The sequence below is a fragment of the Neovison vison genome, chromosome 4, assembly GCF_020171115.1.
Source record: "Neovison vison isolate M4711 chromosome 4, ASM_NN_V1, whole genome shotgun sequence".
Classification (NCBI taxonomy): Eukaryota; Metazoa; Chordata; class Mammalia; order Carnivora; family Mustelidae; genus Neogale; species Neogale vison.
In genome coordinates, this window is record NC_058094.1 from 180,121,353 (window position 1) to 180,137,027 (window position 15,675).

Genomic DNA, 15,675 nt, shown 5'->3' on the forward strand with positions numbered 1-15,675 from the left:
GAGCCACCAAGCTCGGGACCTTGGACAGGCGACCTGGAGCAATTTCCGCGCAGGAGATCTGTGCACCAAGTTGTCTCTGCTCAGGATTTGTGTCCTGCGCTGCTGGCGCGCGAGTCCCGGAGATGCTCCACCAAGTAGAGGATTCATGTATCCCCTCTCCTGGCACCCCTCGAGTTGGTGGTCTGGGTGACAGGCGACACAGTAGCTCTGGGCTGCTCCTGTCTCCAGCAGGACCAGACGGGCTGTGAAGGAAAGCGCGGTTTGGGTACCACGCGAGGGCAGGGACTCCGGCTTCGGCCAGGCTCGCACCTCTCCAGGACCCCCCTCCCCCGGCAGGGCCTGGGGTCAAGGAGTGGCTACAGGAGCCGCCACTCGAACGATAGCGGTCCCCGGCCCCCTCCTCCGCCCCACCTCCGCCACTCGGGGGCGGGAAGTGGTGGGGTGGGAGTTACCCGAACGTGATTGCCCGAGGCCCCTCCTGCCGCGGCGAGGGAGCGCCTTAAAAGCCCCGTCTCGACCTGCTCTAAGCACCCGGTCCGCCGGCACTCACCCCTCGGAGAGGCGCACCTGACTGCAGAGCGCTCGCCGCCCAGCCACACCCGCCCGCTCGCCGGCCACCGTGAGTGCCAAGACCCACTCCGCTTGGGGCGGGAGCAGGGGGACGGCTCCGGCTCACCCTCGGGGTTGCTTGGGGCCCCGGGAGGGTCGCGCCCGGCTTTCCAACCCCTGAGCGCCGCGCTCTGTCCTCTCCTGCCCCGTCGCGCGGCGGCCGCTCTTGGAGGCTAAATTCCACTCGCTCCTCTGGTCGTTTCCGACCGCGCCTCCACCCTGCCCGCGCACCCTCCCGGCTGCGCCGTCCCTCTGGGTGATCTTTTGGAGGATTTGGACGGGGACGCGACCCCCAACCCCGGACAGGTGGCAGTTTCCTCGGAGGTCCTAGTCTGGATGGAGATTTCCCAGGCAGCGCCCCCTGAGTGAGGGATTCCCGGAGTTTGGAACCTCTCTGCCTCCTTCCCGGATCCTTGGGATCCGAACCGAGACCGACGGCCCGGAGAACTGTTCTCTCCTCCTTCTCCCAAATTGTCACCCCGAAGGAATCTCAGCCACAACTATCTCTTGCAGCAAGACAGACCGCACGTATTAGAGAAGAAACTTTTCCTCCGACGGGGGTTTGGGGAAGAGGGTAGGAAAGTTACAATTCCTTAGCCCACGGGGAGGAACTTCTACATCTGTTTTGAAAGTATCTACACTGGCGCGGGCGGGCTCTGGTCCTCAGCCCCGCGCCTCTCATTAAGCGCGGCTCTAGTGTCCGGCAACTTGCACAGAATTTGCGCGGACTTCTCCGGTGGGGCAGACGGGTCGGGGAAGGGCAGGTGATGCCGTTAGTACGTGGAGTGGTGCTCCGCTCCCTCTAAGGGCCTGGATTGAGCGCGGCTTGGGAGATCGCGAGTGGTAGGGGGGGGATGGTGGGGGCGACATGGGAGGGAGGTTCGAAGCGTGTGTCCTTTCAAACCCCACTCTTCTCCGCTGCGCCTTCTGTGCCCGCAGATGCTGGGTAGCAAGGCACTGGGGCTATCCGGACTGACCCTCGCCCTGTCCCTGCTTGTGTGCCTGGGCGCGCTGGCTGAGGCGTACCCCTCCAAGCCAGACAACCCCGGAGAGGACGCGCCGGCGGAGGACATGGCCAGATACTACTCAGCGCTGCGGCACTACATCAACCTAATCACCAGGCAGAGGTGGGTGGGCTCCTCGGGACCGACTCCGGGAGCGCTCTGCCCGGCAATCGGAGATCCTGGCAATCTCCGGAGTTTTTTTTTCTTGCTTGCATCCCTGGGCAGCGAAGTATCAGGCACATACTCAGTTCTCAGTGAGTAATTGTGTAGGGCACTGAACACTTTCCCTTTGCAACATTAGTTACAAAATCGTGCCTTCCCCCCCCCCCCCCGCCCATTTAGGTTCCTTAGGCTGTGTGGCTGGCCATCTTCTCGCACTCACTCTCGGTTCTTTTTTGTTCTTAGAGCAGTTGGGGGACTGTTTGGAAAACTGGATGGGAAAGGACCCCGCCCCCCACCCCACCAAGGGAAAAAACCAAACCCCAAACAGGTCGGGGGTGCTGGGGGAAGTGCTGTAGGGAGAACAATGAGCTGAGTGTTAAAAAACTACAACCACCACCACCGACCAAGAAACAGCTGAGTTGCCAAAGACATTGCCAGATTTTCCAAGCTGTCCAGAGCAAGATTGAATGACAGTATTTAGGAAAAGACAAATAGAGCTAGTTTCTTTTCTTCCGTACAGTGATTTTTTTTTTCTTTATTCAGTCTCAGACTTTTAGTTAAAAATCCTGGCATTAATAGAGATTTAGTATGAAAACAATTGATTTAAAATGCAGACTTTTCCCATCTTCTAGCAGGTGAATTTTGAGAAGGAAGTGCCCACTTAGTGCTTAGTGCTTAGTACTAGGAGAAACTAGTAGTCACTCTGGGATAAACCCAGGGATTACACGGAATTTGAGAAATCGTAAATTTTATTCTGACTACCCAGAAAGCTAAACTTAAATGCCATGTCTTCACTCTCAATATAAAATATTAAGAAGAGAGAAAAAAAAAAAGGAAGAAAGAAAGAAAATCACATCCTAACTATGATACAGGATTTTAAATTTGTTTCCAAAATTCATTCATCTTAGTTCTAAGTTATTCAATATCTCATTTTAATTATTGGGATCAAATGACCTTGATAAGCTAAAAAGGGTGAGCCCTTTAAAAACTTTAATGTTAACATGTCTAAATTATGTTTTATAAAGTATTATTTTTGTTTTTTTACCATACTTTTTACTGGTTACAAGTCAGGGAATAGTTGAGAAGGATTCAAAGTGGGGAGAATTTATATTCTTAAATAAATATTTTCCCCTGTTTCATCAAAAAGGGGTATAACATACTAAAAAGCTTCTGAAAAAGTGCCAGTTTACACAGAATCAGGAATACATAAAATGCTGGAATTAAGTAGTATTGGTTTGTGAACCTTGAAATCGGTTCATTTTAATTAGCAAAAAGCAATAATGTTTTATATCCTAGTAGACTTCTCAGAAAGGGAATTGCTTCCAATTCTTGCTTATGCTATCATATAAACCAGAGAAAAGAACTTGTTGAAATTAAAAAATATATATATTAATTGTCATTTATCTAGGAAAAGCTTGTTGGTTATTTAGTTTGTCAGTTAGAACAGTAGAACTTATTTCTGCCAAGATGATTGCGATAAAGCTTATCCACTGTATAAAGCTTTAGTGGTTCAGAATGTTTCCCTAGGCGTTATTTCATTCCATCTTCACCTCAAAGCTTTGAAGTGAGTATAATTATCTCCATTTTATAGGTCATGAACATAAGAACATTTTATGAAGGCTTTTCTTTTTAGGGGTGATGAAATTGGAGCACTCCCACTGATTTCCTCACTACCATCAGCATCCGGTGTGATCTCCATCTTCGATGAGGGAAAAATAAAGGGAAGGGGCCTGAGTTTCATGGGAAGAGATTCAGGTTAGGTGGGAATACGTTGATTCTGAACCAGAGATTCCTGTCTCAATTTCCTTCTTAGGAACCTTCTTAGGAAGGTTCTAAGTTCCTTCTTAGAAACCATCAGAGACTTATCCTCTGTGCCCGTTGTCTCCATTCCATACTCTCATTGCCTTCCCACTTCACACACCCAATCCCCACATGGTTGTATTTTTTGAAAATTATGGTATCATTTGTGAACATGTGTTTCTATGTGGCACAAATGGTAGTCTGATAACATTCTCCTTGTTCCCTTTTTCCACTCAGTTTTTAAGCTCTATGCTCCTGGTCCATTGCTTCTGAAAGCCACACTATTTATTCTAGAGCATAGATCTACCACATTTGGCTTTTACAATTCTCTGTGAAACCAGTCGTTCTAACTGATGCTGACTTTAGGCTCTAAACATCCTAGGAGGACAGCCCCCTACAACAAAGATTGCCAATGATAAGAAACCCAGCCCTTGATTAGTCTTTCTCCATCCTGGTCACACACTGGAGGCACCTGGGGAGTTTTAAAATACACTAGTGCTGGGCTGCACCCTGAGCCTTTAAATCAGAACTTCAGGGGTAGGACCTGGGCTTTACAGAGGTTTTAAAAGCTTCCCTTATGTGGAATATGGCTTCTTAACATGAAGCTAGGTTTGAAATTTTTTCCCTAAAGACTTTATCTTTGCCAGTTAAAGCATGGTAGAGAAGAAGGATAATCCAGAATTAAGTAGGAGACGAAGAATAGTGAACATGACTGTCCTGGGTGCCGCTTTAGGACTGCAAATCCTGTTCTTCTAGGTTTAGGTTCTTTACTAATAAACTGGGGAAAACATTAGCCAGTTCTATTCACTGGAGCATGGCGAAGATAAGTGAGTTGAGGTTGCTTAAGAGTTTGACGGTTAATAAAATCAACTAATGAACAGAGTAAATAGGTGTAAGCAATGATCTATTGTTTGATATCTCAGCTCTGGAAAATGTTGAGGAAATCTTACAAACAATGGGGACAGGGAGCAGCTTGTTTGTTTTTTTGCTTTCTTAAGTCCCAGCAAAGGAGCAAAAATAGGAAATCTTTCCAAAAAATTTAGATTTAACTGTACTTGATAATCTACCCTCTGGCAGCTTTATTTTGCTGTTTTTTTCTGGGAGCTAATCAATCCATCCAGGCTAGTTTTTCATTTGTGAATAATACAGCTTCTGGTATACAAGCCCTTTTCTGAGAAAGGGAAAAATACAGACTTTTCAGACCCTTCCCCAGTGAGAGAAACAAAGACTTTTGTATGCACTCGCCTGGAGCAAGTAACCTACACCACCCTTACATGCACATTTTTAGTCCTATCCATAACCGGCTCTAAGAGAGAAAAGACCAGTAAGATTCCATGGTCTTTCCAGGATCCATGAGATTCCTTATATTTATGGGGCAAATTAAAAGCAAAGCAGGAGCGAAGGCTTTAGCTTTTGCTACCCCAAATAAATATGGAAAATATGGGACCAAGGTTTGTTGTTTTCTGTAAGAATGAGTGCATTTCAACAGCCATATCTTGCATTTGTGTTTTACTCGGTCACTTTCTAAACATTGTGGCTCGCACTGGATTTCCACAAAGACTCCAATTTTAGCGTGAGTTGTGATCTGATTTTTATGAATGAGAAAACTGAGATTTGAAGACACAGGTGGGTCTAGAACTTCTGTCTGCTGATTTTTCTCCCCAGGATTGTTTCTGAAATATCATCTGGTCTCTTTGTTAAGGTTTAAAGTGCTGTATATCATCAGAACTCTAGCCAATTAACTATTTATGGAAACATTTAAAATCATACCGCAATGTACTTTTACTTCCTGTCACTTAGTTATGAAACTCCATCTATGTATTGTTTGTAGTAGTATAAAAATGCAAGAATTTGACTAGGAGTTTTGATGGGTTTAAATATTCCGCTAAATTATTTAAGCAAATTATACATATATATAATTTGAAGTCATATTTCTGATAATGTCTGCTTCATAAACCTAGATCACTTGTTAGCAGATGACCAACCATGTGAGACACTATTTTCCTTTTTTTAAAAAATATTTTTCTTCTTTATGAATATTTCAGATTTGCTTTAAGGACTTTACTTTTTTCTTTCCTTCTTTCTTTCTTTTCTTTTCTTTTCCTTTCTTTTCTTTCTTTTAGGTATGGAAAACGATCAAGCCCTGAGACACTGATTTCAGACCTCTTGATGAGAGAAAGCACAGAAAATGTTCCCAGAACTAGGTATGAAGGGCTTGTGTGGGGACATTGCTGCAGAGCTCAGGATGGCACAGGAGAGGGAAATCCCAGAGGGCTCCTGGGGTGGGGGTGGGGAGAAGGGAGGCATTGGAATGGATCTTCCAAACCAGGTAGCATTTGGGCAGAAATAGAGATGGGTCACAGGGCAGTGAGGACCTTTGTTTTCACATAATGATTTGCAAATCTCTAAGCTTCTGTGGGGTATTATTTTCTACTCCAGATTATTTGATGCTTCTTGGAAAATTTTTAACATAAGAGACTTTTACCTCAGAAAAGACTCTATATGGAATTTCTAACTGGGTTAGAATTAGGAGAACATAGAGTAAGTCCCCGTCTCTACACTGAAATGACTAACAGTCCATCTTTGGCTGGGATAATCTTTAGTTTTCGTATGGTATGTGGAGTGTCTAGATGTCCTGCATATGACTCTCATGGGTCTTGCTCTAGTCTTCCTCATTCTGCATAAAGTTGTAGGTAAATCTTGATGGCGGGGGTGGGGGACGTGACGGTAGTGGGGGGCAGCTGTTGTCTACTTTTCAACTTATTTTAAGTTCAATATCACATAATAATTTATCGCATTCAAGGAATGGATGTTAAGGACATAATATTCTTAGTAACTTGTCTGTGACCGTGGAGGCTTTCTGGGAGTATGGACTCGTCTTGGCAAGAGGTACCTACCAAGAGCTGGTGTGAAATATTGTGAACAATGAGCAATGAGTGCTGCTGGAAAGCAGCCAGACCTTCTTCCAATTGTATAACCTCCTGGCTCTAATATCCTATCCCTCCTGCCCCTGCCCTGAACAAGATCACAGGGCACATATTTCATCCATTTCTGTTGGAGCTCGTGGACCTTAAACCCAGATCTTGACAATGTCAAGAACCAGCTTCCCCAGAAGAGGTCACTAGAACACTTGCTCAGGGAGCATGACTGGCCTGTCACTCTTCACTGATGTTCTCCCCAAAGAACAAGTTGGGTGCTGAGTCACTTACTTTCCTTCTCACCATCCCGCTGTTGTCTTGTGAAATGGCCAGTCAGGGCCAACGTACAGGTGTAGAGTTGTCAGGTTTGTTTTCTCTGAAGAAAACAATTTTGTCTCTGGAGGTACCAACCCAGAGGTAAACAGAAAATACTAGGGAAGCAGGTGGAAAATTCATAAGGGTTATTTTTAACACTAAACAATAGATGCCTTTAAGCTTTCACTGACATGCATATGATGCTTACTGTGATAAAAAGTTTAGGGTAAACCTTATGTACTTTGGTTGAAAAAAAAGAACCATCCAGACTTAACAGCCTTGCTGCTACTCTTTGTTCGGTGGCTTGAAGTCTCACAGTTGGCGCATGGAATAGAGTTAATTGCACCCTGACGGACAGTCTCAATCATGGGCAGTTAGGAGGGGGCCAAAGTTGACAGCCTTCAAGTTGCTTGTGAATGCTATTTTATTATAAAGAGTTCTTTATAAAAATAGCATCTTACTACATAAAAAGCCTTGCAGGAAAACAAAAGACACATATTCAGAGTTGTGTAACAATAACTTTCTTGTTACCATTTTGTGTGATTCCTGTAGTTTTGATCTTCAGAAATAGTGCAGAGTTCTTTGGCTCCTCTGATAAATACAGAGCCTTTTAAATACTCCCTCTGAGATTTGCCCGAGACTCCCGTGAACATGAGTGGAAGCTACTCAGCTGGGCTGCTGCATGTTATGCCACTGTCTTCTGCTCTGGTGTCCTACATGACCTCCTATTTAGAATGCCAACAGGGGCCTTTTTCAACAGTTCCCGATCATCTTTTGGTTCAGGACTGAATGTCTCACTTTCGAAAGCCTCCCAGGAAGTTGGGAAGCTTCTCTCACATACTTTCCTTTTTTTTTTTTTTTTTTTTAAAGATTTTATTTATTTATTTGACAGACAGAGATCACAGGTAGGCAGAGAGGCAGGCAGAGGACAGAGAGAGGGGGAAGCAGGCTCCCTGCTGAGAAGAGAGCCCGATGTGGGGCTCTGTCCCAGGCCCCTGGGATCATGACCTGAGCTGACGGCAGAGGCTTTAACCCACTGAACAACCCAGGCGCCCCTCACATGCTTTCCTTCTTATGTCTGACAGGCTGGAAGACCCTTCTATGTGGTGATGGGAAATGAAACTTGCTCTCCGGTCTTTACCTATTTTTCAACCCAAATTTCATCCTGTAAAACTAGAGTCTGCCGACCCTCCCCATGCATGCGGCCACTGTGCTCAACTCTGCGGTTTCCCTTTGTCATCCTTGTATATATGTGTGTTTAAATAAAGTACGAAGCATTCAAAAATGTTCTGCTCCTCAATGAAAAACCTGCGGTTGCAATAGTGAGAATTATTTTAAGTATTCGTTACATCACAATCTCCCTCCAGTAGCAGGTTCAAAGTTTGTTTCACCAATATTAAAGCAGTGATTATGGAAGATATAAAGAAACAATGATTTATGATGATCAAGACTCAGGGGTGTGTGTGTGTGTGTCAATAAGTGTTTGGAAACTTCGAGCAGGGGCATGCTAATTTGGAATAATTATCTGAACTTTCCCCCACATGGGCATGAAATCCTTGTTAACCTTGTTAGCTTATACTATTAGCAGAAAGGATTGCTGGCTAACAACTTCCTGCAAGATATCTTTTCCTCTAATATAGTAGCCACTAGTCATGTGTTGCTTTTGAGCACGTGCATGTAGCAAGTGCAAGGGAGGAGCTGCGTTTTAAATTTTACTGGGTTTTAATTCCAATAGTCACATGTTTCTAGCAGTTATATCAGACAGCTCAGATCTATACATTTGGGGGGGGTACCACTACACTTAGAATTTGAGTCCTAAACAGAAATACACTGAGTAGGAATGACTACCTTTTCACACAACATGGGGAATGTTAATTAAAATTTTCAACTAAAGGTTATTAAACTTTCCCCCTCCTTCATGTACCTATACATGGGCTTAGCTTAAAATTTATATTATTAGAGTCTTACATGTAATTTCTAAAGCAAGTAAAATGGGTCTCCTCCTATGTTTATACTTTGAACCACCCTGCAAAAAATATTTTCATGTGCTGTTCTAAAATGGTTTACAAAACCCCTATATACATTCTGTCTTAGGGAATCTTAGAGTATATAAAATCTTCTCTGTATATAATGAATTCTGTTTCTGCCACTGAAGTCAGTGATACTCCCTTCAATGAAACCACTGCACAATTTTCCCAAGTGGGTCCTTATTTTTTTTTTCAATTTTTGTTTATTTTTTAAAATTTTTAGTGTTCCAGAATTCATTGTTTATGCACCACACCCGATGCTCCATGCAGTAGGTGCCCTCCACAATTCCCACCACCAGGCTCACCCAACCTCCTACCCCTCTCCCCCTCCAAAACCCTCAGTTAGTTCCTCGGAATCCACAGTGTCTCAAGGTTCCTTTCTCCCTCCAATTTCCCCCGACTCCCTTCTCTCCATCTTCCCATGTCCTCCGTGTTATTCCTTATGCTCCACAAATAAGCAAAGCCATATGATAATTGATTCTCTATGCTTGACTTATTTCGCTCCGCATAATCTCTTCCAATCCTGTCCATGTTGATACGAAAGTTGGGTATTCATCCTCTCTGATGGAGTCGTGGTACTCCATAGAAGAAATTAAAAATAGCTTCCCTATGATCCTGCAATTGCACTACTGGGTCCTTATTTTTCTTTCTTTGGGCTTTGAACTAAATACCCTCATCTGCACTTACGCCTTCCGCAGTTTCGATTGCCTGCGGACAACCGCCATCTGGGAGGAGACGCTCCTCCTTCTGACGAATCGTCAGAAGGTTACAGTAGCCTAGCTTTACATCACAGCGCCCACGTCATTCTCCTCGCTTCCGCTAGTGGGGTAGGCGTTTTTTCATCTCACATCTCCCAGGAAGAGTAAGGGTGAGTACAGCTTAGTAAGATATTTGGAGAGAGGCCAAATTCACTTTTATTAGAGTCTGTTGTTATCATTGTCCTATTTCATTATTAGTCCTTGTTATTAATCTCTTACTGTGCCTAATTTATAAATTAAACTTCATTGTAGTTATGTATACCTAGGGAAAAAAAAACAAAACAGTCTATTTAGGGCTTAGTACTCTCCGCAGTTTCAGGCATCCACTGGGGGTCCTAAACATATCCTCCCCCCACCGCAACCTGGATAAGGGCAGGCAAGGGTGTAGGGGACTACTGCCCAATATGTAAAGTGGGTTTTTTTTTTTAATCTTAAAATGTTGAATAAGTCACAGTTTCTTATCACACAACGTCAGAAGTTCTTTACTAACCAGTATGTTTGGAGATTTTCTTTACTGAAGTTAATAGGATGCAAAACAAGTTGACTGAAAGATTCATTTGGCAGCACAGGTGATCTGAATATTCATCACCAATTATAGAATATTTACTCAGTTCTCAGTTGCTCAGTTACACGGAGCAGAGCAGATAGGAGCGATATATATAAGCCCTTGGAAAATAACCTGGGAATTTCATCTTAAAATAAAAGTTTAAACTTACCTACCAAATCTAAGTGCCCCAAAGGCTAAATATTAAGCCGTCTCTATTTTACCTATAAGTCAGGCCTTGCTATCTCACCTCTTCACCTCATCTTACTAGAAAGAGGATGGACTCTTCATACCATGTGAGCCCTGTGACCCTGACTCGGTGGCTTCCATGCCATTGGACCTTCAAATTTACTAATTTTCTGAGTTCTCATTTCCTGAAACAGGGATTGTAAATCCTTCCTGACATTCTACATAGGTTTATGCTGAGATCAGAATTCAAGTTAAGATAATGTTACAAATAAGTAATAGTAGGGGAATGGATAAGGATGAAGTTTTTGATAATTCTTGTGTTGGATTATAACTCCCTTGCTGGAGATTGAATGTTTGTGTTCTTTCATATTTATAGGTTGAAATCCTAATCCCTAAAGTGCCAGCACTTGGAGGTAGGGTCTTTAGGTGGGGTTGATTAAGTCCTGAGAGTGAAGCTCTCATGAATGAGGTTAGTGTCCTTTTAAAAGGGACCCCAGAGAGCTCCTGTATTCCTTCCATCATGTGAGGACATAGTAAGGATATGGTTGTCTATGAACCAGGAAGCAGGCCCTCAGCAGATACCACATCTACTGCTGCCTTGATCTTGGCCTTCCCAGCATCCAGAATTGTGAGCAATAAATTTCCGTTTTTAAGGCACTTGTCTACGGTAATTTGCTATAGGAGCCCAAACAGACTAAGATATCCCTAATAGAAACGAATTCACTTCAAGCAATACAATAATAGTAAACATTTATAAACTGCAAAACTACATTCCAGGAGATTCCCTAGTAATATTTTTCAAATATTTACAGCCTGCTGACCCTCTTTGGAACAGGAGTAAATGTACCAGATCACCCATCTGTCATTACAAGTAATAATAATCCTTATTAGAGTTACAGTAAAAACAACTGAACCTTCATTAAAATGAGATACATTTAAGCAACATCTTCATTATCAAGCAAATCTCCAAGTATTTATTAAGGTCTCTGATGATCCAAACTCAATTCTACATTCTAAGAGGTAGAAATTGTGCATAAGGTTTTTGCAGATGCCATTATATTTTTATTTTGTCAGTTACAATGCCTGTGACACACTCAGATGATTATTCCCCCATTTTCATAGAGGAGGAAACTGAGGCCTAGGCAAAGGAAGTGACTTTCCCCTCCTAATTCAAGGTAGGGAGACTAGATAACAGTTTCTCTATTCGCAAACTTTGCCCTCCTGATGATGTTTCATGGAAGAAGTCAGTCAACACCCAGGGCTTAGATAGCCTGGTTCAGAACATAACCTTAGCACACTTAAAACAACCTGAGAATAGCAAAGTACTAAATTGTGCCAAAGGCATTTAGAAAAGGAAATGAGTGTGGGCAGAACTAGCTGGAAAAGTCTTAACAGAAAATGAAGATGTTGAGCTGGGTGAACACAGAGGTGGGGCAGCCTGAGCTTATGTAGGGAGTGGTCAGGGGACTACCTGATAGGAACAGAGGCAGAGTGGCCAGGTTTGGGTCAGTGAAGTAGGTCCAAGAATGGCCAAACTCATCCATCCATTCATTCATCGGCTCAACAGTATTTGAGTAACTACTATGTATCAGACATTGTACTGGGGATATAAAGATCAATAATAGTTTTTCAAGGAATTTACCATCTAATGAGGGAGGCAGATATTTACAGTGTATTATTGGAAGTGCAAAGATAGGAGTGTTAGAAGTTTCGGTATAGTGAGGTGCTAGAACCTACCCGCTTGTGCTTCCCTTTGCAGTTTCCTGACAAAGTAACTGTAGAATCAATTGCTAAAATAGGAAAAAAGTGCCAGATGGGCAAGTATCCAATGAGGCCAAATGCAGGGCTGCCGTAAGCTGAATCAGAGCACCCAGCTAAGGCCTGAGCATCTGCAGTACCTCTGTACCCCATCAGCATCTCAGCATCCTAGTGCAGCATGGCAGGAATAGTGAGGTCTGTGGGGCAGAGGCTCAGAGCCACTTAGCCAAACAGATGCAGAGACAAGAAGAGCCAGTCTGCCATGTCTAGCAGTAGATTGAAAGAAGGGGCCTGAGTAAATGCAAGTTAACTTCAGATATAGTGTCCCTTCCCACAGTGCACTGTGGTTAATGAATCCATCAGATTCCACCAAGCAAAGGGGTATGGGGATGAGAGTAGAGGAAGGGGGCCTTCATAGCTTTTTTTCCCCATTTCAGGGGCAGAGATACGACCTCCCTAACAAGAAGTGTGCAGAAGGTGTTACAGGAGCCATGAAGTGGTTCCTGCCCAAGGCTGGGGACCATGGAGGAAGCAGGCCAAATTTCCTGGAGCTCTTGACGCTTGAGCTGAGGTTCGGAGCAGGAGTGCCCACTGCTAGATAAGGAATGCAAGAGAAGAGTAGAGAACAAGCAGGTATGAGAGAGCAGTATATACAATGCATACTTTGAGTGCTTTTAAATTTTTCTTGATGCCTATCCTTTGAATTTGACCACATGATAGGTCTGGACCACTGGGCTACTGTTCTGAAGGGAAGCTTCCATTTGGGATAAAAGCAAGTCCCAGCTCCAGCTTTCTTCTTTCCAGCATTTCTCCCTTCCTCCCCAACCCAATCCCACCTGCTTTTCCACAGGCTGTCTCCAGGGCAGATTGGCATCTCTGATAATATTCTTCATTCAGCCAAATCAGGACTGGACTTCTCAGCCTGAGGTTCTCAATTATGATCTTACGGACAAATTTGTAAATTCAGAGAATAAATGTTGTAGGGTTGGCTGTACTCCCTAATTCAGGAAGGAAAGGACTTACTACTTCTTTTGCAACATTTTGAATTTCTTAGGATCTACTATCTCTTCCCCCTGTCTAGATAAAGGTCAGGACAGAGGAGTAGATATAAAGGGCAGGAAAAATCAGCACTGGATTGGGACTCGCACACAGTGGTACAGTGCTTTCTGCTGTGAAGATGCCTGATGGACTGTCAGAGCTGGGCCCACATGCAGACTCAGTGGCCTTGCTGATGACAGGAAAGCAAATAGGATGACAATTCATTGTCTCCTCTTTCTTTCCAGTACACATGCATTATGTTTGTATGGTTACTTATTACTCTGAGGCAACAGAAAATATTTTTTTCTCCTCCTTGTAGAACACTGGAATCAGTTACAACGCTCAGAACTAAATAAATACCTTTTCTATAACTATAAAGGAAAACTGCCTTTTGAATGAGATGGTTCTGTGGAATATTCTTTTATTGTGGTTTATGGGTAGAAGGATTATGATATTGTCACAACTAAATGATTGCCTTTTCTTCTATTAGAAAAATTAGTACAGTGTGAAATCCCACAGCATCTTTTCCTTTTTTAAAAAATTGGAGTGGAATATCATATAACTAATTGTATGTGTCATCTGAGCTCATAGTTTAGTGTGCTAAGTAATAGCTATCAGTTTAAACTTGTTCTAATGCTGCAGGATTGAAACACTTTGCAGTTGTCAGGGGTGATAGTGTACGATGGTACTTAGTAAGTGCTCAGTGAAAGCCAGTTCTGTCTGGAGCTGATGGTGATGCCTGGGAGTGAACCCAGAGGAGCCACAGCAAATGCATTGCTTGGTGAACAATCTCAAAGGATTCCTTGTGATCCTTTCAGGAAGGGCAGGTACCATTCACAGCAAGGCCTTGACAGAAGTACAGGAGTTTATTTAAACACAACTTCTTGGTGCTTTTAAAGGTATTGGTTGAATAGACTCTTCTTTCCCGACATCTCAGAAGCTTGATTCACCTTGGATTACCCTGATTGTCAAGTTCAGAAAGAACTTTTTTTTTCAGCCTTACATACTGTAGTACCAGAACTCTCTGAAATACTTTTTGAGTCATGAATAATTTTCCACTGGCTTTGAGTGATTGATAATTTTGGAGCTTTTGCAAGTTATTGCCACTTACATTGCTAATGTATTAAAAGATTATTAGTGTGTCATATTAGCAGATTATGTGTATTATTAACTCTAACGTATGGTGCATCCTACAACTATATTTGTCTTTAGGCAATTTCAATATTTAAACTTATAAAGGATTAGGGTGTTTCTTTCCCTATAAAACACAGATTCCTTTAATTCCCAATCTATACCTAATTTCAGGATTCTTTGTTTTCCCAAAAGTTAATTGAACTTGAAACTTGATTTGTTCAGTGTATTTACTTGAAATTTGACTTTACTCATTGGCTTGGCTGCTTTTGTATTGTATTATGAGGCAATTTAAAGTTGAAATGAGAGACTTTGTGTAGAATATAAAAATCACATTTTACCCTTTTTTTCTAAGTAACACCTTACTGTTGGGGTGTTATCTACTGAAAGGAAAAGCATCATTTGAAAGAATTTTCAATAAAAGTTTGCTTGGAAAAATTTGAATTTTATTTATTCTGATTCCTACATTTTTTCTCTCATTGCCAGATCTTTTCAAATCATAGTGACCTACCAAATTAACTGGTCTATAAATTTTAATGCAAGAATAAGCAATGTTGGCAGAACATATTTAATATAATCATTCCTTCTAACAGACTGAATTATTGACCAAGTCAAAACAGAGCCAGCTGATCTCTAATGAGTTTCTAGAGTCCCAAGGATGTTATCAATTCCTGAAACATTCATCGAATAGTCTCTCTGTGACAGGTGCTCTGCTCCTTCCTGAGAGTGATATAAAGATGTGTGGGATAGTTTCTCTCCTCTTAAAGACCTAACAATTTATGAAGGAGACAGACACATGCTTAAGTGACTCTAATACGAGGCAGATCATGATTGAGGTTTAAATAGGACCAGAAAGTAATTCGCTGTGGGAGAACGAGGGAGGCTGAACTCATTTCCACTAGAATGTGCAGGGAGTGGGAGTGTCATTTGAAGTGGACCTGGTGAATGGCAGTTATTCAATAGGCTGCTCTTTTGCAGATCTCAAGGTCATTATTAGCTACGTTACACTCCTAGAAGAAAGTCTGTGCAGGTGCTTAAACAAGCTCCAAGTAGAATTCTGAGGTGGCTGTCTGGGGACATAGTAAATGGCCATCCATCTCAAACTGGGCATCAATTGTCATCTCAGAGTGACATCAATTGTCTGAGTTGATACAAATGGGAGGTAGGATGAGAGCGTAAAGACCAGAGAGGGGGGATAAGATGGCATCTGATCCTCTCTTAATGCCTGTACCTCCACTCTGAAAACAGGGGACTCATTTTCGGTAGCACTGTGAGAAGGGTAAGTACACAAAACTAAAAGCACCATGTTTTTGGAAGAAGTGATATTCTCGGCACAGAACAGGCTGCATTGGGGTCTAAGTGACAAAGTATAACAGGAAGCATTTCTTTTGTCTCCCACACACAGACCCTGGAGGAATTTCA

At 42.9% G+C, this 15,675-nt stretch overlaps 1 protein-coding gene across 1 annotated transcript; it reads left to right on the forward strand.

Annotated features, from left to right (window-relative positions):
- The first annotated feature begins 539 nt into the window (after positions 1-539).
- On the forward strand, positions 540-8,093 carry NPY (neuropeptide Y). Its single transcript, XM_044244554.1, has 4 exons — positions 540-619; positions 1,549-1,736; positions 5,699-5,779; positions 7,894-8,093. Exons 2-4 carry the CDS (start codon positions 1,549-1,551, stop codon positions 7,916-7,918), a joined length of 294 nt encoding a protein of 97 aa, XP_044100489.1. The 5' UTR covers positions 540-619; the 3' UTR covers positions 7,919-8,093.
- The last annotated feature ends 7,582 nt before the right edge of the window (positions 8,094-15,675 follow it).

Coding starts and splice junctions, on each gene's coding strand:
- NPY (XM_044244554.1), top strand. CDS start 1,549: ATGCTGGGTAGCAAGGCACTGGGGCTATCCGGACTGACCCTCGCCCTG. Junction 1,737..5,698: donor AACCTAATCACCAGGCAGAG/GTGGGTGGGCTC, acceptor TCTTTCTTTTAG/GTATGGAAAACGATCAAGCC. Junction 5,780..7,893: donor GAAAATGTTCCCAGAACTAG/GTATGAAGGGCT, acceptor TATGTCTGACAG/GCTGGAAGACCCTTCTATGT.